The 25568-nt window shown below is 42.7% G+C and overlaps 1 protein-coding gene and 1 long non-coding RNA gene across 3 annotated transcripts in view; one reads left to right on the forward strand and one right to left on the reverse strand.

The window, feature by feature from the left end:
* Positions 1-25568, forward strand: part of LOC131709227 (uncharacterized) — a 103415-nt gene that overhangs the window by 20061 nt on the left and 57786 nt on the right. The gene's annotated exons all lie outside the window — the stretch shown is intronic.
* LOC117966937 (fidgetin-like protein 2) lies at positions 7743-23301 on the reverse strand. The gene is made up of 3 exons (XM_034913860.2): positions 23124-23301; positions 22313-22464; positions 7743-9979 (listed from the first exon to the last, which is right to left on the reverse strand). Exons 2-3 carry the CDS (start codon positions 22335-22337, stop codon positions 7854-7856), a joined length of 2151 nt encoding a protein of 716 aa, XP_034769751.2. The 5' UTR covers positions 22338-22464; positions 23124-23301; the 3' UTR covers positions 7743-7853.

The raw sequence follows: 25568 nt of genomic DNA on the forward strand, positions 1-25568 counted from the left end.
AACATTCGGGTGTTAGGTAAACGTGTCTCCTTGTAGCCTGAGCGCTGTCTTTCCGAAAGAGTTTTGCAGAGGAATGCAAGTTTATTTCTCAAGCAAAAAAAACAAAAAACATCATTGTCTGATTCAGGGTTTTCTGTCAGCACAAACGATCCCCATGAGAAAAACTGCTTTTCCTAACTCTGAAAGGATGATGACTTTGGAGACCTCAGGCTGCAGTACAAGAAGTGATGACGTGTGCCTGATCGCTCGCTACAGGACCTTTATGAGAGCCTGGGGAGGGGGTTATTTACCTGCTAGTCTGTAGTTTTATTTTGGTTTGCTTTGTTTTTAATCAATTTATCAGCAGGTGCAACGCCAGCGAAATTAGCATGCTTGGGTTTGTGAGCCTTCATTTCCATAGTCCGCACGCTGCAGGGAGGCTGAAGATTCCGGCCTTATTACCCCTGGAGAAGCTGCAAAGCTGACTTGACCGTAGAGACAGATTGCATGAGGGTCTCAGTATGTTTTTCAAAGTGAGCAAATTGCACCCTCCCCACTTCCCCAGGCCTCCTGGCTCCGAATGTGCTCTTCAGTCATGAGGTAGTCAGAATCTATTAGAGTGATTGGTCTGTCTCATCAGGAATCCATTTTAGGTAGTGTTCAGGCTCTTTTCCAGGGAATGTTTCCATGTAGGCTGCAACCAGTCCTGTTTTCTGTTCCGTGGTAAAACTGTAAGGAAACTGAAGTCAAGCAGGCAAGCTGTCTCGGGCAGACCCCTTCATGCTTGCTAAGAGGTCAAGCTTGTTTTCAGGGTGCAAAGGGAGGTAGCAAGTGCTAACGATGAACCCCAAACATTTCCACTGTGTCGATGCCTTTAAAAAGATGTCTTATCAAAACATTTGTCATTGAAAGGATTATGTTTCTTTTTAGTATTTCTACATTGAGCATCATTGAGTCTTTAATAGCTGTGGGTGAATGTTTTACAGCAGATACAGGGATGTAGTGAAGGTCAAACCTTGGATATGTATAAGTACACATCAGGGCTGGAAATAAGTCTCCCATTGCTTAGCAGTTTGATCCATTCCTGGTTTTGCAATGAGTTTAATAAGACCCACCTGAGCATGTTACCTATACAGACTGTGGCTAATCAAGCTGGTAGTAAAACCTGGAATGGGTGAAACTGCTATGCAATAGGAGTCTTATTTCCATGCCTGTGCATACAGGTTGAGTTGACCTACTTTTTTAAATCTTTGGCATCTAGTTTTTATAGCGCTTCAAAAGAAAGCGACAGCCCGGCTATACGCTGTGTGTAAAAACCAACGCTGGATTCGAGAGAGAGAACGAGAATAACAGCCACACATTAAACTAATATCCTCCAGACTCGTGTCGGGTTTCAAATGTCAATGGCCCGGGTTATTAAAAGCCATTTTGTTTGTAGTTGCGATGCAAAGAATAAACAAGAATGTGTCTGTGCGTCACTGATGGATGACAGACATCCATTAGCGGACTTAATTATTCAATTACAAATGCTCTTTGCCCAATTAGCTCTGCTCAGGACTGTTCAATTAGGAAAAGTGTTCCATTGACAACTGTAATTATCCGTACTTGCCTTCCCATGGCTGGTAACTAATAAAGCTGAACGAACGCTTTTTGTTTCTCGGATCGGTAGCAGGCTAGTGAAGACTGGCACTACAACGCAATGGCAGTGCATGCTGCTGTTATTACCCTTAGAAAAGTTTACCGCAGTGAATTTGCACGTTACTTTTTGCACTTTTCCCATGATCTGCCACCTTTTTAAATATTCTTTACCGTACCTCTCTGGACTTTACAAGATTAGCTGGGCTACAGCATGCTTTCACTGTGCTTTATTACACTTTGCTATGCTTTTGCTAAGGTAAACTTTTGTAAGGAAATTATTATTATTATTATTATTATTATTATTATTATTATTATTATTAAGACTCGTGTAAACAAACAGGACTCGCAACAATGTCCGCTTTCCATTAGCGCGCACAGAGGATTGTAGTAAAGGGGTCAGATTTTCATGCATAGCTCGTTCAGTATATCTAATAAGAAAGAGGTGTGTGCTGCTGTTTGTCGACTGGGTCTTGAGATGCCACAGATGCATCATCCATGACTATGAAACACTCAGCAGTGCCCAGTTTCAGAATTACTACAAGAAACATAGTCAGCCGTTGAAAAATGCGTTGTGTCTAAACGCTTGTCATTGAATTCATTACAAGTTCCTTTGTAGTATTTCTAAAACTAATAAGAAACTTGGTTATGAAGTGTGTGTGTGTGTGTGTGTATATATATATATATATATATATATATATATATATATATATATATATATGTGCATTTTATATATGCCAAAAAAAGGATCTATTTAAGTTTTACTGTAGAACAGCTTCTTAAGTATTTAAGTTTGCAGGAAACATTGAAGGCCTTGAGACCTTGTTGCTGACTTTGTTTTTGTTTTTTTATAAATAGAAAACTTTTGTCGCGTTGAGAGGCTCGTCATCAGCTGGCTGTGAAAAAGACAACTGTGTGCGGGGTGAGAGGAACACAACAGAGAGGTTTATTTAAAGAGACCTTACCAAGCTGGGTAGCCTAAAATAAAACACCGTTCTTAAAGTACAGGATTCCATCTGCCTTAACCCAGCTTCGCTGACCTCTGTTTAACCCATTTTAATGACATGGTGTCTTTACCTTAAACCACGTTCCAACTCCAGTATGGGTGTAATCGAAAATACTGTACTGTTCTCTTGCACTGTAAGTTTGTTGGTAACCCCAGTGTAAAACACTGACCTTTCTCGCTGTGCAACACTAAAATAAATGTTTAATAATAATAATAATAATAATAATAATAATAATGCTGCACAGTTGCTCCCATTGCATAGCTGTTTTTTCTTCTGAGTTTTGCAAGACACATCTGTGCTTGTTACCTATACCCAGGGGCTAATCAAGCACATGGTAAAACCTAGCATGGGAGAAACATGCGATGCAATGGGAGTCTTTATTTCCATCGCTGAATTGTGTATCATAGAGTTTTCTGCCTTGGCAGGACAGTTGCCTTTCACTTCTCTGCATGCAGAACAATCGCAGGTAATCCCCCAGCATCTGTGAGTTAGCCTAATGTGATTTAATCAGCTCTCTGTCAGTAAAGATGTTCAGTAATTGAGCGATGAATCCTGTGACGCTAAAGACATCATTATATCAGCATGCATTCAAGGTGCATGAAATCGCTGTGTTTAATTGATCAATTTGTTTATTTTTTCTGGTAACGCTTTAATATAATGGCTGGAAATTTGTATGAATCTCTGTAGAGTTGCATAGGATTGCCCATCCGTGTAACAAATAATGCTTTTTTTTGTAAAGATTTTTGTAGTCTGGAAGAAAAGCTAAAAATAATTCAAGTGGAACACCTCAAGAAGAGGAGCTAATGCATTGGAATTCAGAGGAATTTGCAGCCTTTTTTTATCAATTCAGTTTAGTTTTATTTCTATAAGGAAATGTTTGTGTTTTATAGGTCTGTACTGTGAATAATCTTGTGTGTTTTCATTCGGCGAGGTTTGGAGGCAGGTGTTTGAAATCCATCTGGGGTCATGATTTTAAATGTCAGTGGTCTCAACGTGGTCCTAGCTGAGCGTGTGTAATGCATATCGCAAAGCAGACCACACAGTTCAGTACAATTATCAGTCACTGCTTGAGAGAGATCCAGGACAGAATGGCAGGCAGGGGGTTTTCAGGTCAGGATTGAGGAGTGTGCTTTTGCTCTCTCTATGGAAATAAGACTCCTGTTGCATAGCGGTTTCACACATTTCAGGGTGTATAGGCAACAAGGTCTTATTACTCATAGTAAAACCAGGAATGGATCAAACCACTACGCAATGGGAGTCTTATTTCCATCCCTGAAAATACATTTAAACATCTCTGCACCACTCCTTGTCTTTGGTCTTTGCACGGTGTGTGAGAAGAGATCGCTGGGGATAATTTCTCAACGCAGCTCCACAGCGCCACCTAGGGGATGAAACTGACTGTGTCGCTGTATCTGTAATATTGGTACAACTCTGCCCCAATAGCAATGCGGTTAACTCTCCTCCACCCACACGCCACAGGGCAGACAATCGCACATCTCCTCCTCTTCTCCCTCTGAATGGAGTGCAGTGGCTGTGCTAATGTGCAGTCCTGTCTTTGACGTAGCTGGACGTCAGTCAAAGAAACCATAAGGAGACCCTCAGTTTTACGTATTCTCTTTTAATACTGCGTAATACTTTCTTTTAAAATACAGCCAGTCTTTTCTGAGGTAGACCATTACAGTTCAAGAAACAATTTTTTTTTTTTTTTTAAACAGACATTGAAAAGACATGAAATAAATACTTCATGTACAACTTGTCGCAAAAATGAGGTAGAAATGGTTACAAAGAATGTACAAGATACAAGAACAAAGTTAGTAAAGAAAAATAAAGTAGTTAAATACCATTTTTTGTACAAACAGCGGGAGGGAAGTGATGTACCTGCAATGCGGATCATTGCTGTGAAAATCTGCACTATTTAGCTCAGTGTATTTTGTGCCCTCTGTTTGATTGTTTTATTTTTTTATATTTCTTGCGTCCTCCTCCTTCCCTTAAGCAGGGCTAGGTGCAGTCTGAGCAGCAACTGAAGCTGGAACATTTTGAGGGAGTCTATTCTGCAAAAAATGAGCTATTGTCTCCCCAAAGTCTCGCTGGGATAGGTTTTTTGGATGGGTTTTACCCAGTTTGCAGCCCAAGTCACACCTAAAATTGCTGTCAATTTTTACCGATAGCTCCCATGTTCATTTTTTTTTTTTAAATCTGCTACGTGTGCGTGTGTCAAAAAGAAGAAAATAAACATCTTTATTTTAATTAAACGTGACAGTTTGTTACCCTGAGTGTAGGTTACCTACAATTTCACTGCATATCAAATCTGGACATCTTTCACTGTATATGTGTATATCTCGCTCTCTCTCTCTCTCTCCTCCTCTTGTTCTCCCCCTCTCCCTCTCCCCCCTCTCTCTCTCTCTCCCCCTCTCCCCCCTCTCTTCCTTTTTCTCCCCCCTCTCTCCCTCTCCCCCCTCTCCCTTCCCCCTCTCCCTCCCTCTCTCTCTCTCTCCCCCTCTCTCTCCCTCTCCCCCCTCTCACCCCTCTCTCCCTCTCGCTCTCCCCCCGCTCTCTCTCTCTCTCTATATAGTTTTTGTTGTTGTTTTTCCTACAGTAGTAATAGTAGCTCTATAAAAAGTAATACACTAAGTAATCCTGAATCTCTCTCTTCTCTGCCCAGATCAATACATTTAGTAAAGGTCACCTCAAGCGACCCGTTCCTCTCTCATGATTAAGGGCACCAGCTGCACTTGGGATCCTGAATAGTAATATTGGGTTACTGGACATCAATCAATGAATCGCATCTCAAAAAGAACGTATGCAGGCGCAGAAACACAATACTGTGTCAGGGTGCGTTCAGTATGAGGCAATTCATCATTCTGAGAGGCGGGCAGCGCGGTCTTAGAAAAAAATAAAAAAGAGGGGTTTGAGAGAAAAAAAAAAAAAAATGAAGGGGGGTTTTAACAGATGAATCAATGAATAGGACGACACTGAATTGAAACGCTACAGACCGAAAAAATAATTTAAAACACAGAAAATTAATTTATATACTGAAATAGTTAAGGTTTTTTTTTTTTTAGTTCTGCCTGTTTTTCCTGACTGTCCTCCTTGCCAAATATATATATATATTTTTTTTTCTTGTAACATATGCAGTATTATACACAGTTTTGGGATGTGCAGGTGTGTATTGAAATTTCTTTTAAGTACGCTAATCTTTTTAGGATTGACCAGTAAAGCAGTTAATCTCATAGACTGCACTCTGTGTTTATTTAAAAACAGAGTAATAATCTATAAATTATAAAGCCAGGACGCCTTATAAAAGCGATCAATATTTTCTTTGGAACCGAAGGGGGTTTGCTAGGGAGAAATACTTACTATACTGAAGTGACGATTTGAAGAAAAGATATTTAATAATCTTGTAGAACAGTGTGCATCAACTTCAAGCACAGCAATGTATGTATCCTACAGAGCTGATGAAAGTCCTGGTTTAGTGCTTTGGAGATTGATTAGTTACATGCGATTTGAAACTCAAGAGTTCTAGAAACAGTCTCAAAGCATCTGCTCCCATCAATATGATCAATTAGGAGGCAGTCTGTACCAGGAGTACATTCTTTGGGTGGTTTAACTCACTAGAACTTTGCAGAAACAATGTTAAAATAAAAACAATACCCGCTGTTCTACATGGCACGTGGGCGTTTGGGATTGAGGATCGAGGACCGTCTGTTACAATGTAGAGTTTTATTTTTATTTTACTGAATTAAACCCATCCAATCGAAGTCTGCCTGGTGTTGCTTTGTCCAAAAAATGGTATCTGAAGCATTTCTTTAGCCTCTGAAAAAACATTGGAAGACAAAAACATCACTCCACTAAAACACTACAGTAAAAAAAAAGGTGGGAGGAAACACAAACAAAAAATATACCAACAGGATTCATGGCATCAATAATCCTTTAAAAAGTACCTGAATTACATTCAACTTTAGTCTTGGTTTCAACTTCAAGTTTTTTTTTTTTTTTCAAGGTAAACACAACACACAGCTGCTGTGTAATGTAACTTGTGTTTCAATCCTCTTTCTTCTATTTTGTGTTAAAACTCTACTAGAAACAAGTTCACTAAAGTCCACAAAAGGGTACACCATTACATTCTTTTTTGTTCTTTTTTTTTTTTTGAGGTAAATAATTTCTTCCTGAGTATTTGAGTCAAGACTACATAAACATTTAAGAAACATTTTTTTTTAAAAAGCAAACTGAGTTCAATATACATCAGATGTCTGCATTTTAAGGGCTGCGTCCAGGCATTTTTTGTTTTCTACATGATGTTCAGTTGAAGTGTAGTTTATCAGTGTCGTAAAGCCTGCTGGGTCAGAGTTTGCAAAACAATCTAATATTTAATTGTGCTGTAGCCTTGAGCAGATTCCTTTACGCTTGCAGTGAGAGAAGAGCGCCTGGGATAAGACAGTTAACGTCGCCCTTTCGGTGGTTTTAGTTTTGTGGGAACCGGCTTCATGCTTAACATTCAAGTTGTCTTTTTTTTTTTTTTTTCATCACTGGTGTGTTTGTGCTCTTCACCAGTTTCCCTCGAAATGAATTAACAGACAGATCGTGAATTCCATGCCTTGGGTGTGTGTGTTTAAGAGTCTTTTTGTATTGTCTGGATAGCTAATGATTTTGGAGTTTTCCTCGAAATGGGATGATTATTTTTCTTAATTCGACACGCTCCAAGGATCCAGTTGCTTTTCCCAGTGTTTTTTTTTTTTCATGGCTTCAGCAGTCCTGATTTGATTCCTCGTCATGCATTTTTTTTTTTGCACGAAGGAGAAATGTTAAGATAAATATATATTTCTATTTAAAAAAAAAAAAAAAAAAAAAGCAAAGATAATCTGTGGCAATTTTTTGGTCTTCAGAATGATATTCTTTCGGTTTTCTTACAACCGTTGTGCTCCGTTTTTTTTTTAAAAGCGGTATGTTGTAATAACAGCGGTGCGGACTGATAATAAATAGCAGATATCCTGAGTGCCGTCGTTGAGACCCCTCCCACACTAAGAAAATACCCATTCGTTCAGCTCTTTGGGACCAAAAAAAAAAAAAAAAAATCCTTTATCCCTCCCTAGCCACCCCCCCACCCCCCCCCCAAAAAAATGTAATTTTTTGGCTGTAAATATAAGTACTAAACAAAAAGAAAAGTGTTGCGACCCAGCCTACCCAAAAACTGGATCCATCCGTCTTTAACAGATAGATAGTGATATATCCTCCTCATTGGCTTGAACTGTACATCTTATTCCACTCCACGCACATGTCCAGCTCCTTTTGGGAGGCATTGGGACGCACTTTACAGAAAGCGCTTTCAAAGTCCTTGTAGGAGGTTGGCTGGAGCTGGCCGGGCAGCCCGTGGATTTGCCCCGCGGAGGCAGCGGCCTGTTGGCAGAGCTGGACGAGCTCGATCCCTGAGTATCCCTCGGTGCGCTGCAGCACGGACACGATCTCCCTCTCGCTGAGGCAGCAGCTCTGCTGGGCCAGGGCGTGGTGCAGGATCTGCCTGCGCACCCCGCTGTCCGGCAGGGAGATGTAGAAGTGTTTGGCGAACCTCCTGTGTGCGGCTTCATCGAGGTCGTCTGGACGCCGCGTGGAACAGACTACCACCACGCCGGTCCCCCCGCCTTGAGCCTCCAGGTAAGAGAGCAGCTGGGGCTTGAGGCCGCCCTCCTCCTCCCCCGAGAGCAGAGACTCCACCTCGCTGACAAAGACCACCGAGGGCTGCCGGCACCCTGCCATCAGGAAGACAGTCCTCAGGATCTCCTCCCCGTCGCCCTTCCACTTGGAGACCAGGGCCGCCCCGCTGACCCTGAAGAGCGTGGCCCCTAGCTGGGTCGACACGCACCTGCCCAGCAGCGTCTTGCCCCCTCCCCGGGGCCCGAAGAGCAGGATGGTCTTGGGCGGCCGGCTGACTGCTGTGTAAGCCCCTGGCCTCAGGATGGGCCACAGCAGCTCCTCCTCGATGGCAGCTTTGACCTGCACCTGTCCGGCGATGTCGCTCCACTGCACGGGCGGCCCGCAGTCCACGATCTCGTTGGTGACCAGCTCCACCACCCGTGGGTCGGCGCTCTTCAGGAGCTCCTCGGACTGGCCGCAGGAGCCCGGCAGCTTGAAGGCGACCTGCATCCGGTGCGTGAAGCCGGCGTTCCCCCCGGTCATCAGCGGAGGGCTGTACTCCCCGGCGTTGCTGTAGCTGGGAGACACCATAGCCTTCATGGGCTGGCTGCCGTACTTGCCCACATGTTCCTCCACCATGACGGCTGGCGGCTGCTGCGGCGTCTTCGCGGACTTGTAACTTTGTCCCTCTCCGCTGGCACCAAAGCCATTGCCTCTACAGTCGTTGGCCCCCTTCTCTGACAGGTGATAGGGGGAACCAGAGGTAGTCTTGGGTTGCTCGTAGCCGTACTTCCTGTAGCGAGAGCCGTCCTCCTCCTCCACCACCATTTCGAAGGCTTTGCGCTTCAGGGAGCTGCCGCCACCCCCACCCGCGTCGGGAACCAAGGGGAGGGGCGTCAGATTGTGGCTCTGGTAGCCGTAGCTTCCCACTACCCCCGGCGCCCTGGAGGAAGGGGGCAGGGGAGTCGGGGCTGCGATCCCGGACGGGAGGTAGGGCGGTGGAGGGTGGACCCCGGAGTAGCCAGGCCCGAGACCCGGCTGGGACGGGTAGCCGCTCGGAGGGTAGTTGGAATACATGGAGCCCGGAGAGCCATACCCTGGCATCAGACTGGGCGGCGGGTGCGTAGGCTGCAGTAGTCCTGAGGTATGGAGGGCTGAGGGGTGGGCAGGAGGAAGTGCTGTGCTGGGCTGGGTGCAGTACCCCGAGGAGAGGTAAGTCCCGTTGTACGGAGAGGTGTACTCTTGAGATGCCGGCCCTCCGAGCACCGCGGTGTAGCCGCTGGGGTCAGAGAGGTTACCATTCCCCACCGAGGAGCTGCCCGTCCCAGGCGGGGCCCCAGGAGTCCCCGCTGGGGTCTTGGACCCGGGCAGGCCGTCGTGCGCCGGGGTGATCGGGTAGGGGCCCTCCGCGCCGTGGGGCATCTGCCACGGCTCTGACTCGCTCTTCTGTCCGTTGAGTGGCCCAAACGGTCCATCGGGGTAGCTGCCCCTTTCGTAGGGGGAGTCCAGGACCCCGGAGTACTTCTCTGCGTACCTCTTGAGGAGGTTGGAGGCTGTGAGCGCCGAGATGTCGTCGTTGGCCCAGGCGTAGTTGCTGCGCTGCCGGCTACTTTGGTAAATGTCGGACTTGTGGGCCGGGGAGGAGGTAGTGGACGAGACGTCCAGGTGCTGTTCGGGCCACTGGCTGAGTGGCTGGGCATGCTCTGGTGTCCAGTGCATCTTCAACAGGCCTGAGGACAGAAGATGGGGGGGGGGAGCTTTTAGTAATGGTATTAATATTACAGCACGTGTACAGTAAAAGATGTCTTTGGCCCATTTCACACTACTTGTGTTCCAGTTTGGAGCACACCCTCCTGCAGTGCAGTGTAGGCTGAAAACTTGATCAAACACATTTTTTTTTAGTTATACAACCAACAGCATCCTTAAGGAATTAAGGAACATTTGCTTGATTCATTTTTTAAAAACTCATCAGGAGTGGTTTCCAGAGACCTTAATGTTGCTGTAACACACAGTACTAAACAGTCTCCAATAAACCCCAGGAAGGATTTGGGAGATTCCTTAGCAACGAATGTATTTAAAAATGTCACACCAGGATTAACTCTTGAGCTGCAGCAACTCGTTTCCAAGCACTGGCTGGTTAATTCGTAGAGAAAACAACATGTGCACATCTCTCTCTGTCTCTCTCTCTCTCTCGTGTGTGTCTGCAAGCAGCCTGGGACATGATGAGCTGGCATACCTATATATGCCAGAGAATTAGGAAAACTAAAAGTAAAGATTGATTATTTGTGGTGGGTATGCTGGAGATAGGGTTATGCATTACTGATGCGTGCATATAAATCCCGCAGTACAGCACATAGTATAAGTTATGCATTTGGTGACAGTTTATATACAGCAGTACATCTTCAGTGTGTGTGTGTACTATATGAAAATAGACCACACCGAGGTCATCGTGGCACCAGAATGTCTCGGTTTTAAGACCACGTTAGTTATTCCACTTCCGTCTACACGGCGCTTCATTGATTCAAGCAGATGTGGCATCCCAGTGCGGCTCAGTAAAGCACACACTCATTTAGAAGACTGATCCTGTTTTAGTTTTCCCTAATGCAAACTGTAGATAGAACAGTTTAAAAGACATCCACAATGCTGGGAGGGGTGGTAAATCACAGGACAGTATTATGGAGAGATAGAGAGGTTCCTAAACAATAACTGCATTTGCCTTTTTTCTTTCTCTGCTTTGGGTCGGTATATCGCACTGTAACTTTAAAAGACCCATTTTTTTTAGTTTTCCTTAACATGTGTTGCTCAGCATTCAAGCAATTTATCACCCAAGTGCGCTTTGACTGGCATTAATTACCTCTGTGTGTTTTACAACCCTCTCCCACTGATCTGCAGGCTGTCCTTTTGAAAGCTGTTTTCAGACTACAACAGGCTGGAGAACTGATTCAAAACTCAAATCTTGCTGTACTGGGTTGACGTGAAAAGTGTAACACACTGCAAGTCAACGCTGACATTTTCCGTTGATCATAGGGTCGCATATTAAAACCCTTTCATCTTTTCTTTCTGTGCTGCACTTTGTGTTCATGAACCCACAGCTTTACAAAGCAATGCAGTTACTAAAGCAAGATAATGCACATGTAATCTGTGCCTGTTTGCTCTGCAATGACACTGCAGCTCATACAGCTACTGTTTTTATTATACTGCCAATTTACATTTAAGAATCTATTTTACTATGTGGAACCATGTCAAGCTGAGACCACTGTTGTGCATTCACATTTGCCTACCAAAAATACTGTGTATTCTGTGCTACAAAAGTCTACACCAGTCTCCTCTCCTCTGCTCAACGCAAACTGCTTGTCTGCAGATTTTAAACGCTTGAAATATTCTGTGATTTAATCAGCTGGATTGCACACATACATATTTATGCCTTTTCCTTATCGGGAAGAAAAAGCAAAAGCATTCATACATACATATGCAAGCAGTCATGCAGTATTTATTGCATTCATTATAGAAGATTGCATTACCGGCTGGTAAATATTAACATATGGAAATGCCATGGAATGTGAACATGCATCGATATCTACATGTCACCACTGATCATCATAATAAGAATGGGTAAGGTAGGCCAGCAGTGTAGAGTAGTGGTTAGGGCTCTGGACTCCTGACCGGAGGGTCGTGGGTTCAATCCCGGGGGGGGGGACACTGCTGTTGTACCCTTGAGCAAGGTACTTTGCCTAGATTGCTCCAGTAAAAACCCAGCTGTATAAATGGGTAATTGTATGTAAAAATAATGTGATATCTTGTAACAATTGTAAGTCGCCCTGGATAAGGGCATCTGCTAAGAAATGTAATAATAATAATAATAAAATATGTAATAGTGTGTGCGTTTTACGCTGCTGCAGAATATAGATATATAGATATATATAGATATAATTTAATATAATATAATTACACACACACACACACAACTACCCAGTCTTTGCAGGATAAAAGCTTCATCAATAGGCTCCAGTGTGCAGATTTAACAGAACATTCACCCTTATACAATTCATTTCCATATACCAAACCCTGTACAGTGAGTGCAGGTTTACATCCTTGGGGAACATATGCCGACATAAATCAAGCATTTCTTTGTCTGAGATCTCCTGTGCTTCACATCTCTCTAGCCTGTTTGCAACTATTCATGCAGACACCCAACAAACGTATTTTTGCGTTTTTAAACACGACAGCTTTTTTTTTTTTTTCTTTCATAATGACCTTAAATAAAGCGTCAAACTTCCAAGCCCAGCCGTGATTCTGTCACCTCCTTATCAGGCAGAGCACCGAAACGATTCGTCTGCCTGCCCGACTTCAGAAGAAGAAGGAGTTTGTTTGAGTTGTTTATTCTGAAGATGTGTGTTTCTCAGCTCCAGGCACAGTTAGGGTTTGTTCTCTTTCACTCTGCATTCTGACAGGGTCCTGCAATTCCACATCACCTACCACAAACCACAATTAATATTGGCATTATCCCCGACTTGGAAACATGAACAGTTTCTCACTTGTATATTGTATGGAGGGGGGGTGGTGGCTTCTTAATGTAATGACAGCATCTCATTATCTTTAAGTATCTTTGGGGATAGAAACATTCTGTGCACACTTTTAAGTAGGGGGGGGGGGGGGGGGGTCATTAAGGCTTTTTAATGAACTTTAATTGCTCTCTTCTTGTGTGCCTGAGATATCGGCTTTCCTCCTGTGAACTAATGAAAAAGGACAGATAGCCATCGCTGCAGGCCAAACAGATCCTGAGTTTCAGTGCAGCTGGGAAGGGGGAGGAGGAGGCAGCAGCAGAAGTACAAGTAGGACGTTTCTCATGTTACAAAATGGGAGGAGGAGAGGGTCGCTCTTTGCAGAAAGAAAAGTGAAGCAGAGCTAGCCCTCTGGGCTAGCTGAAAACGAGAAAGAAACCTGACTGGCCAGCATCTGCAATGCTGGACCCAGAGGAGCTTTTGTTGTTCTGTGCACGTTCTAGGCCCCAACCCCCCCCACCCCACCCCCCGTTTAAAAAAAAAAAAAAAAAAAAAAAACCTTCATTCAGCAAAGCCCCAGGGGGAGAGAGGGTGGGGGGGAGGATCCAACTAGTAGTGGCATAACTCCATTCATATTGGCTTGCCTGCACAACTTTGTGGCTATTGTGATTGCATTTAGCAAATACCTAATGCTTTAACTGGCTCTAATTGCCTTCTGAATGATATAAATTGTTATATTGATGTTTCATTATTTCCCTCCTCTCTCTCTCTCTCTCTCTCAGACCCCCCTCCCTCCCTCCTCAGCACAGGGCGGCCGGTTGACTGTGTGGCTTTACTGAGATATTATCCTGGCATTCCAGGCATTGCAAGGTTTTATTAATCTGTCACTTCTGAGCGGAGGGTAAATACAACGAAGAGGAAGGGGGGGTTTAAAACACAGCAGCAGCAGCAGAATTATTTTTTTTGGGGTATGGTTAGAGAAATCGAATGAAAAAGATTTTAAAAAAAAAAAAAAGAAGAAATGCATTTTCTATTTTTTATTTATTTTTTTCCACGTTGTGGTGAAGACAGTCGCGCTCATTGTGGAGGCTCGGTGTTGAGATTCGGTCCAGATGGTTTTTAAATGACCCTCTTCATATTTAAATGAACTGTGACCAATCTCAATAGTAGAAATGTCTTGGGTCTATTCAGAATCACTGCCTCCCCTCCTCCTTTAGGCAGTGATGCAGGTTTTCAAGTTACCCTGAGAGACACTCATGAGGGATGGTTGTCTAAATGATAACTGTATTTTTAAACTAGTTTTGCATCACATTAAAAGCATCTGGATGCTCGTACTACATAGTTAAACTATTTTATAAAAATGAACGTAGGAGTGCAGTTTTACACTATGCATTTACAGATCCGAAACCAACAGCAAACTGCATCAATAATGAATGAGTCTAGTTCTTGCTCTTAGCTTTACAGAAAGAAGGATGCTGAGAGTTGAAGGAGGGCTGACGGCTAATTGTTTTTTTTTTTAACTCTCGTATATACATTGACTGCTGTAAGTTCTTGTAAAGGAGGTGTAAACTGCCATCCTAATAAAGATTCAGATTTTATGAATTAATAGCTAGATCATTTCCAGTCACACAGTAAACTTATTTGAGGTACAGACTCACAGTACATGCTGTGAACTCATAAATTCAGCTTCTCGTACGGTGCAGTTTTTTAACTGATCAGTAATCAAAAAAGTAATAAAAAAAGGTCCCTATTTACAAAACTGTAACCTGTAAAGGATGTAATAATGTGAATAAAAAAAAGTTTAGTATGCATGAATCCGTTCTAGAATTTAAAGCATTTTTGTAAGTAACTTTTATCACATCATAAAAATAAGCCAGTTGCGTGAAAGCTGTGTGAACGAATGTGGAGGTGGTGTTGTGCAGAAGTTTACAAATTATTCAGCATGTTGAATCATTCAATACAGGCCAGCTGGGATAAAGCTGACATGCACTGCAATGTAAACAAATCTGCACGGTGTTGTTCCTTCCTATGTGGTGCACTAACCCCGGCGGTCGTGTTACACAGTGTCCTCTGAACGCTGTACTGTGGCAAGCCTGGTATTCCCTGGTGGGGAGGTACTGAAGGAGCCATCAAGCATCCTTCTGTGCATCCATCTCCCCTCCCCTCCCCTCCTCCTCCTTCCCAGCAAGGACAGATGTTTTGCAGAGGGTCTTCCTGGCTCGCCCAGAAGCACTGTGAGAAATCCTGCAACCAACCAACGTGCTTCCCGTTCCCCTGGCCATACACCCCAGTCCGGTATTCCCAGGGAGGAGACAAAAGAGGGGAATCCTATTGTTTGCAGAGAGTCCCTCTTTTAATTATGGAAATCTAGTTAATCTATTCATCAACACTCTAACTCTGCTGGCCTTTGTTAGAGCACAGCATCCATTAAAGGACTAAGAGAGAGTGTGTGTGCGTGTGTTTGTGTGTTTTGCTTGCACGATGTTCCCTCAATTACTTCACCATTCGACAATTCACTAATTTGGTTAGTTCATGTTAGACCATGTTGAATTTGGAAGCCCTGTATTTTACAGTAGAAGGGCTTTTCACTCATTCACTGTTTTCAATATCTCTTTAAAATGATGTGCAAGTCAGATTACTAAAAGGTGCACTGTATTTTAAATTATTTTTTGAATGTGTTTAAAGATATCCCAGGCATTACATTCTGTATTTTTTTTATTGCATATTTGACACCTTCATAAGCCCATGTTGTAAATCTCTGCACTTTTTATAGGTGGAAAAATAATGAAAGAAATCTGTTTTGCTTCCAATTCAGCTATAGAACAGTTATACAGTGTCATTTATAACATCCTACTGCTGCAAGTAACAGCATGCCTATTGAGTCACAGAGCGGCTAAGCGCTTTTCAAGAGCAAGATACAACTAAGCATTTTTTTTTTTTTTTTTGAAGGGTGGGGGGGGAGTGGTGGTAAACAATGTGCACAGTGTGTGTGGAGTGCGCAGGAAGCCAGAGCTATGAGAGAGCGCAGTAAACTGACACCAGCCATTGTTTTACTGGAAATGGACTGAGAGACACTGCGGCTCTCCATGCCTTTTGACCCCGAGCACAATTGAGCCTCGGCCGGCTTTTGCCTATTCTGTTGCGTCTTTTGCAACGGGTGTAAACTGCATGTGTTGTGTAGGAGAAGATGTGGGAAGGGAATCTGTCTTGACAGCCGCTGCTAAAACTGATACCGACCTAACTGCCCTGTCGTGCTTGGACTTGGGATTTCCAAATCAAGGGATAAGAATGGAAGCTGGAAATGAGAAGTGCTTCATCATATCCTCTGTTCAGTACCTTTACTCATCTTCCTCTTGTGCCCCCTCTCTCTCTCTCTCTCTATATATATATATTTTCTCTGTTCTAAGTTCGGTGCTTCCTTGGTTCCAGCACCAAATTCCGATTTGTAAATAAAAACCTTCACATCTGTTTAATTGCGCACAGGGATGCGGAGATATTGAAAGTCCCATTTGAAACGTAGTAAACCCACTTTGTCTGAGGGGGGGCATTGGTGTCCCATTGTTTGCAGGAGTCTCCAATTATGGAAATCTTGCTAATCCTTTCAGCAGCATTTTAAACAAGCTTTTGTAGAGAGATGGCAACCGTTTTAGAAGTGGTGTGGTGTGAGTGTGTCCTGGGAGAAGGGCTTTGCTTGGTTAAATTCAAGCAAGTCGTGACTCTGTGTGGTTTCATCCGGTGTAAACTGTGCCAGGTGGTGTCTCTCTAATACTGTATCTTATAAAAGCAGAACGGAGGCAGATTTCTCACACCCACCCCACTGGCAAACGACAGTAAAAAAAACCCTAAACATTTGACAATTTAGCATTTGCTGTTTTTTTTGGCAAGCATTTCAACATTTAGGAGCATTTGTTGTATAATACCTGTGGAGAAAATGATCAATTTTGAATGTGATGATGCTATTTTTTTTCTCCTTTTAATAAATATGTTTAGTCATGAAATATCTTGAAATAGCAATTTTTAGACCATGAAATGCTGTGAAATAAGCCATTTTTTTTACCATGAAAAAAATAAGCCCTAGCGATGGTTATCAGCGAGAGGGAGAGTGTGCGCTGTTTGCTTTTGATTCTCTTCACTTGGCAGCTGTGTGTGTGTAGACAGGATTAAGATGTGGCAAGAGATGGGGATACTGGGCTGTGTGCGCCCCTGTCTGTCTGTCTGTCTGTCTCTATCTGTGTGTGCTTTTAAAAGTATTTAAATGACCATGCATGCATGCATGCAACATTCCTCCTGGGGAAGCGGCTCTGTTAAAATGCTGATTGTGCGAGCTGGCTTGTAAACACGGCTGGGATCAATTTACTCACAAGATGGCATCTTTAAAGAACAGAGGTGCCATTTAAGAGACTGCTGCGTGCCGTCTGTTTTTGGCTTCCATTGAGCCTGAATCGGCACAGTATCATTGCTAAGAAACCACCTCCCAAAAGTGAAGATAGCCCCCCCCCCCCCCCAAAATGAGTGAGGAGAGAGATCTGTCCAAGCTGTGTGCCCACAATGAAGACAGGAGCCGAAACATTTGCCTGTATGACTTTGTTAATGATAAGTTTCACCTTTTTTTCAAACGGTGTACCCCCACGCATTGCATGTTTTTTGTAATTTGATGCATGTTTTTAGAAGAGGGGTTTTTTATTAAGACCATGATCCATAACCATCAATCGCTCAGTAGTGCTGAATTTAGAAACTCTAAAAGAAATTCAACGACGCAGGTATTTTTCCGTGCGTCTTCAAACACGAACGGACTGTGATCAACATCCTCTAAAGCGTCGGCCTGGTTTTTAAAGGAATATTAGAAAGATTTATTTGCAAGGAGATGGACCCCAGGCACTAAAAGAGAAAGCGCATGAGATTTTCCGTTCTAATGAATCACTCTGACAGGAAGAGATAAGCCGGACGCGCTCTGGAATTATCAGTTGATTTGTTTTCATTTAAACAATCAGGCGATCGATTCGCTGGCAGGGTGAATCCTTGTTAAATGAACACGGGGCAGAATAAACCCGTGAAATCCCCAATGAACTGTATTTACAAGTACAGCCAGTAAACTGTAGTTTTAATCTTTTTTTTTCCCCTGTAGCTTTTAGTACAGTACTTGAATTATAGTGGGTTGTAAAGATTGTGGATTGCAATGTTCGTGGCACTTTTTAAATCATGTTTAAATTATGCTTTGTGTTGGGCTTGATAAGAAATTGTATTTCACATTTCCATAAATGCTCCTTAAATGTAAATGCTGCATGATGTCCTTTTAAGATAGTTTTGTGCTTTGATTTATTTCAGTAGTACAGAAATAAAGGGATGCTTGTTTTCACTTTTATGTATATATATATATGTTCATATACAAGGTTATACATATACAACACACTCAAAGACCCAGGAACATTGCCGAATTACAAGACAAATTAAGACAACACAGCTTGCAATCAACGTCACACCCATCATTGTGGAAAACACCCCAGCTGACTGGAATCAAAGCAATATCCCAGGCAGTGACGGAGATCAGTGATTGCTTGCAGTACATTAATGATGAATCGCCCTGTATAGCGGCATGCAAATTCTACTGCTCCAGCCCCCATTGGTCTGCATTGAAAGCAAGCTTTGTCACATGCCTTTATTTCGAAGCTGGTCGTCTTGTTTGCTGTATTTTAAGCAATAACTCTGAAGGAGAGTCGGTCGTTCTGTGCAGGTAATGACCACAATGGGGTACTTCAGTGTCCCCCTGGGCAAATGTGAGGGCACTCAATGGAGCCCAGAGCGGTCATTAAATATAATGCCTACGTCCAGCACTGGCAGTAATAATAATTTATAAACCATGCATAATTGTGTAACGTGCAAAGATTATTATAAATCGAAGCATTTCTATGGAGGTCTCGGGGAGGGTGCTATAAATCAAGGCAGGGGAATGCTTTGAGGGAGCATTTTTATGTTTGTATAATCTAAAACACTTTTTTTGTGTCGCTTTTTACTGTCTGTTTTTCTGAACATTGATGTTTTTGTGGCCTCAAAGTTGCAGAATAATCAGATTAAAATGTAGTAACTGTGCAAACTGAATACATAAAGATAAAACAAAAAAGACAAGCACAAATAATCTGTTATTCCAGGGATTCGTTCCGGATATTGCTGCAATATTCAATCTGAAATGGAACGCCAGCATACCACAATACAAAAACAAGCAGCGCATTAATAAGCAAGGTAATTCCTGCAGCACCCCTGCTCTATCTTGAGAACTGGGACTCCTACATTTTTTGTGAGCTGGGATCATTATGTCCAGTCTCTGTCCACTAATATATCAAAGAGCAGCTGGAAAGAAGCTCTGACCACTCACCCCCCAGCCCCCCTGGTCCATCTGTGCATTACTCATCCCCTCACTGTCTTAGGATATCACAGAGAGGCTCCACGCATCTTAAAAGCATGGTCAACGCAGCGTGTTCATTCAGAACGATTTCGCAAAAACAGCCTGAGAGATTCAGTAATTTTAAAATAAATAAATAAATAAATAAATTAAATGTAAAAAATGTTTCTTCCTGGAACTAACCTTTCTGTTTGTGTTGGCCAGCAGCACCACCGCACTGAAATATCTGCATCACACTGAAATATCTACAGCAGCAACACCGCACTGAAATATCTGCACCACACTGAAATATCTACAGCAGCAGCACTGCACTGAAATATCTATAGCAGCATCACCGCACTGAAATATCTGCACCACACTGAAATATCTACAGCAGCAACACCGCACTGAAATATCTGCACCACACTGAAATATCTACAGCAGCAACACCGCACTGAAATATCTGCACCACACTGAAATATCTACAGCAGCAGCACTGCACTGAAATATCTACAGCAGCAGCACCGCACTGAAATATCTACAGCAGCAGCAGCACCGCACTGAAATATCTACAGCAGCAGCACCGCACTGAAATATCTACAGCAGCAACACCGCACTGAAATATCTACAGCAGCACCGCACTGCACTGAAATATCTACAGCAGCAGCACCGCACTGAAATATCTACAGCAGCACCGCACTGCACTGAAATATCTACAGCAGCAGCACCGCACTGAAATATCTACAGCAGCAACACACTGAAATATCTACAGCAGCAACACCGCACTGAAATATCTACAGCAGCAGCGTAGCTTGTAGAAACGAGACTGTCCTCTCTGGACACTCCTGTACTTGTAAAAAGGCTCCAGCTAACAAAATGATTCTTAAATCTTAAGTCGTGCGCTTCCATTTCCTACGCAAGTCTCGTGGGGTTTGGAAAGAAATATGTTATAGCAAACTTTTTTTTTTATTGGTGCTCGACAGGTAATGTATTTCATCAAATTATTTCATTATCTATCTGATGGAAGTATATAAAACAGGGATGTTAATTGTAAAGTGATTTGATTTTCGGACTGTTTTAATTATTGACAAAACTATAGACGTCAAATGCACGCCTAACCTGGTGTCCCAGTACTGTCCCGTTACTTGTTGGATTGTAGTGTAGATGCTAGTGTAGGACTATACAGTACAAGGCCATTTCTTTTTATATATAACCTGTACATGTCAGCTTACACCCATAAAAAAAGTGTGAAGCAATTTATCACAAACACTACAAAAACATCAAACCCCACAAGAAACCAAACAGGATCATCTTAACGCGTAAAACCTGATATCCAATTTCACGATTTCTTTCATCAGTTTCTCACTTTTATGGGCTCTAATGTTTTTTCATTTAAAAAAAAAAAACCTTTTCATGAAGAATAAATCTTTGCACCTTGAAAGAAAGTCTCAAAGATAAGACTTCCACTCTTGCCTTTCATCTTTCATTAAACCAGACTCCACCTTTTACTTGCCTGTTTCTTTTTAAGCCCTGCTTGCGTGCTGAGGAGTAGAAAGCAAGGTAAGGCAGAGTGAAAGAACATTCCTTTCCTAAACAAAAGGCCAGCAGTTAGCGGCTGTTTATTCTGTGCTGCCGAGCTAAAGATACCTGCCCAGCGAAGTGGAAATGTTAAAAATGCGAACAATTCAGTAGACAGCGACTTGCTCTCTCTGCGCGTGTGAGTGAGCTGTGACGCTAAGTGCGATTTTTTTTTTAAAATTATTTTTGTAACGAGCTTCAGCTGCAGACGATTTAAAATCCGTTTTTTTTAAGGTTATGTATTTATGAAGAGGGACAGCTGACCGCTAATGAAATAGTGCCCTGGCTCCCTCTGCTTAGCTCTGTGATTTTTGACAGGCTCGTTTTAACACAAGCAGCCAGTTGGTAACGTACAGAAAAACAGGTTTACCTGCATTTGGTATAAATACACATATACTGTGTTGGAATTATTATTATTATTATTTTTATTATTTAAGAATGTTCAAATTAATACCAGTATGAATTGCACCATACGTTTGAGTCATTTTCTACATTTTATATTACTATTATTATTATTATTATTATTATTATTATTATTATTAATAAGAATTTCATCTAATGTTAATACCAGCAAGAATATCGCTAACTTGTAGCCGTATTATGATGATGATGATGTACAGAAACATGCATGGTCACACTGCAAGCCCGGTCTGTTTACCATCGCATGATTAGGCAATGCAGAACAGCAGCTCCCGATTGCATCACGCTTTCATAGTAACCCCTGGCTCCACTCAGTGCAGCCACATACAGTAGAATCCTCTCGAGCCCTCAGCGTGACGTACAGATTCCCCCAAGCGCAAACCGCAACCAGCAGAATCACACACACTCGCACACAAAGACTGACCTGGGTGGAAAAAAAAATCCCACATGCTGACAGCTTAACAAAGCTTTTTAAACAAAACTCTTCCAAAAAAAAGCCTTCTGATGCTTAAAGACTCTTGGGGCTTTAGATTCCTGTGGCGGTGTGACTCAGGTCGGGGTTTGAGAGTAGGCAGTTGTTGATATTATTGCTGTACTGTCGTCTTCGGGAAGCAGGGGAACATGCATCCTAGCCCAGCAGCCTTTTGCTGTAGCCCAGCCTACTGTGCTATAGTAAAAGAACATTCAGACGGAATTTTCACAGCTACTAGAACTGGTTTAGTGATTCCGTATCAGAATGCTGAATGAATGAATGAATGAATGAATGAATGAATGGACAGGGCACAGTGTGCATATTGCATCCAGTACAGAGCAATTCGATTTGAAAAGTGTGCACACATTTATGTGTTTGTATTTCTAATAGAAAAATCTCAAACTGTGCAAACAGCTATAAAGCACAAAGCATGTAATAAGTTACACACACATATTAAATTATGCGCATCAGTCCCCCAGAATATGCTTATATTATTCAATCTATTTCAAAACCATATTAAAAAATCACACAACATAGAGATGTAGGTTAAAACAATTATGCACACAGCTGTATCTGCACACACATAGCTAAACCCCCTTTTTATGCACACAATTTAAAACCAGCACAGTTTAATATCTTACTGTTGCAATTCATTACACACCTTTTTTCTCCCCCCCAGACAACAATTGCTTAAGGAAAGTCGTAGTGTACTTACTATAGGGCACAACGGGGCTCAGCATTCTGCGGGAATATTCACTTTTTAAGACGGCTTCTTTTCAACAATGCAATCCTGATTAGTTACTGTCCGACCGGCCACCATTTCTGCTGCCTGCTCTCAGTGTGACTCCCCAGCATGCGGCTGTGAAACTGAATCAGAAAGCCTCCGTGTCAGTGCATCGTCCCACAGGCTCGCAAGCATGTTTTTAGAAGCACACATTTGGGTAATTACAGAGCAGTGTCAGGCTGAGGAATAGATCTGAATTGCTTCCTACCTCCCTCCACTACAAACCCCCACCCGCTGCCTGCCCTAGATACATGCATGCCGTTCAAAAACACAAATAAAAAAAGAAACATTTCTGTGTAAACTGTTTAAAACTTCAATCTCTGACTTGAAAGCAAGAAATCTCACTGACTAAACACAACGTGCAAAAGTATTTAAATAGACTGAGATAAAATTGCAAACAGGGTTAAGCTGAATGTGTACATACAGAATTTACCATCAATTCATTTTTCAGTTTAATTCTATACAAATGTGGTCAAACTGCATTATATGTAATATTATCACTTTTACATTTTCCTTTCTGTCTAAAGACAAACTGTCTTTTTTTAAATGAAAAACCAAAAAAAAATAAACTTTTGCATTGCATTACTAAACACCTTTAGTGTCTTTCTCTCCTGGCAGCTGGTCTGCATTAGCACTGATAACAAAAAAAATGAAGAAATAAAAACTAAATAACCAGATACAATGTTTATTTTGTGAATTTAAAAGACAAAAGAAACTTGAAAAGGAAAAAAATGACTCTTACCTATTCATCCCTGCATTTCCACAACCCCTTCCAAAAAAAGTGCACAATAATCCTTTCCAAAAATATGTGGTCGGAGCCTGTGCTGTGCTAGGCTATGCTAAGCTATGCTACCCACACGTGGGACTAACCTTGCTGCTAGTGTGACAACCAGAAGAGAGTACTCAAGCTGTGGAGAGAGGCACCACTCACCCCCTCCCTTCATCTCTCCCCCACCCCCTCCTCCTCGCCTTCTATTGCAATTCTCCTCCCATCCCCCCCTCACTCTCTCTCTCTCTCTCTCTCTCTCTCTCTCTCTCTCTCTCTCTCTCTCTCTCCTTTTTTTAACTATTAGCCAGTGAAAATGAAGTTGACCAATCATGTGTTGAGAAGCCAGTGCAGGCTCTTGCCTGGTCAGAGTGCGATAGGAGGGGCAAGGAGGGAGTAAATGAATGCGTGAGAAAGATGATATCAGGGGTGGTTTTGTGATAAACAGATCAACCAGAGCAACAGAAAGCAGGGTACTGGGGGACCTCGATTGCATTTTATAATGGGACTGTTCTGGAAAAAACGTGACCCTCAAAATGGACAACCAATTCATATTGTGCGTCTCTTGCAGCAATATTGTAGCCTGCTTTATCTAACTTGAGCTCAGTTTATGGGCCTGACATTTAGTGTCCCGAGGAAGGCAGATTGAATTCCAGAGACACCTTCCTCAATACCGGGATGATCCTGGAAAAACAGGGACAGGGGGCAACCCTAAACTGAACTCTTTATTTCACACAAAACTGTAGATCTGACCGTAAACATGTATTGTAAGTGTTGGAGAGGTGATTCCAGGTACGATATTTGTATATATTTTTTTTTATAGGAAAAGTCCATGCTAGTATACGTGTATCACCATGAGTTTCTGTACCTCGTATGTTTTTTTTTTTTTTTTAATTTCTGGTTTCTCCTGCTTTCTGTGCTCTGCGATGTTTTGTAAAGCCCTCCATTCGATTCCCCCATGAAGTCCCGTGACGAAAAGGCACTAACCCCCCTTTTTTTAAAAATGTAAAACCTCTCGGCATCACTGCTGACAGCGTTGCTATAGAGATCCGTGCACTGCATCAGTGATTTGGTACATAGATCGAGGCTGTGTGGTCCAGTGGTTAAAGAAAAGGGCTTGTAACCAGGAGGTCCCCGGTTCAAATCCCACCTCAGCCACTGACTCATTGTATGACCCTGAGCAAATCACTTAACCTCCTTGTGCTCCGTCTTTCGGGTGAGACGTAGTTGTAAGTGACTCTGCAGCTGATGCATAGTTCACACACCCTAGTCTCTGTAAGTCGCCTTGGATAAAGGCGTCTGCTAAATAAACTAATAATAATAGATTTGCTTTGGTGAGCGCACCCTCCGTGTTAGATTGTCAGCACAAATACCCTGAGATGTGAAGCAGGGGTATACCTGCGACGACAGAACAGATCTTCTACTGGATAGGATTTCGAGCCAACACGTTATCAAACAGCACAAGTGGCATAATGGTGGCTTTTGAGCCCTGATTCTGCAGCCAGTATGCTGCAGGGAGGTGGCAAAGTATTGCATTAGAAACGTACTAAACAAAATAGGCAAGCATTGCACTCAGTGATCCAATCTACTGCAGGGGTGCCTATTGCAGAGCAGTTTCACCCGTTCATGGTTTTACTACAGGCTTGATTAGCCACAGTGCAAAGGGAACAAGCTCAGGTGTGTTTAATTCAAATCCTAGTAAAAACTGGAACGGATCAAACTGCAATGCAACAGGAGTCTTATTTCCACCCCTGTGCTGCACTGTTAATGAGCAAACGAAATGGCTGCATGTATGGTCCTTACAGTCACCAGGTCTCTCTCTTGTGAAAGGAATCTCGACATGTTGTACCCCGTTAAATAAATAAATAGAGGGTTACCCAATGGAAGCGCTGCAGTTCTGATCGCTGCGTCGCCCCCCCCGGTGTCGGTTTTCACCCCTGGGATTCAGCAGGAAACCCGACAGCGAGATTTTACAAGCCTTGAGTCTCAAACACAGGTAGACACAGAAGTATATGAAAGTGGAAGACCAGATGTCTGGGCTCAGAAGGGATCCTGTTTGTTTAGGTTTAGGGGGAGCCTCATGCATGCCCTCCCAGACTCTCTCATCTTGTCTGCTTGGGCAGCCTTGCTGTTTTTTTTGGTTCCCCCCCTGAAGCAACTCTATAAAGTGCTCCGGAGTTGACGTCAGTGTTTAGGGTTAAAATGCCCAACACGCGGCTGTGGTTACTTATTTAGTTTGCATCTGCACTTCTGCACTGTGTCCAGTGGAGGTTCAGTCGGCAACGTATTTCCTAATTGAATATCAGAAATGTAATAAGCAATCAATTAATTGATCCATTGAGAACACTCTGTATTCAAAAGCAATAAGCAAAAAAAAATAGGTGAACTTCACAAAATCCTTCAAATACAACTCAGAACATG

This window comes from Acipenser ruthenus, chromosome 42, assembly GCF_902713425.1.
Source record: "Acipenser ruthenus chromosome 42, fAciRut3.2 maternal haplotype, whole genome shotgun sequence".
NCBI lineage: Eukaryota > Metazoa > Chordata > Actinopteri > Acipenseriformes > Acipenseridae > Acipenser > Acipenser ruthenus.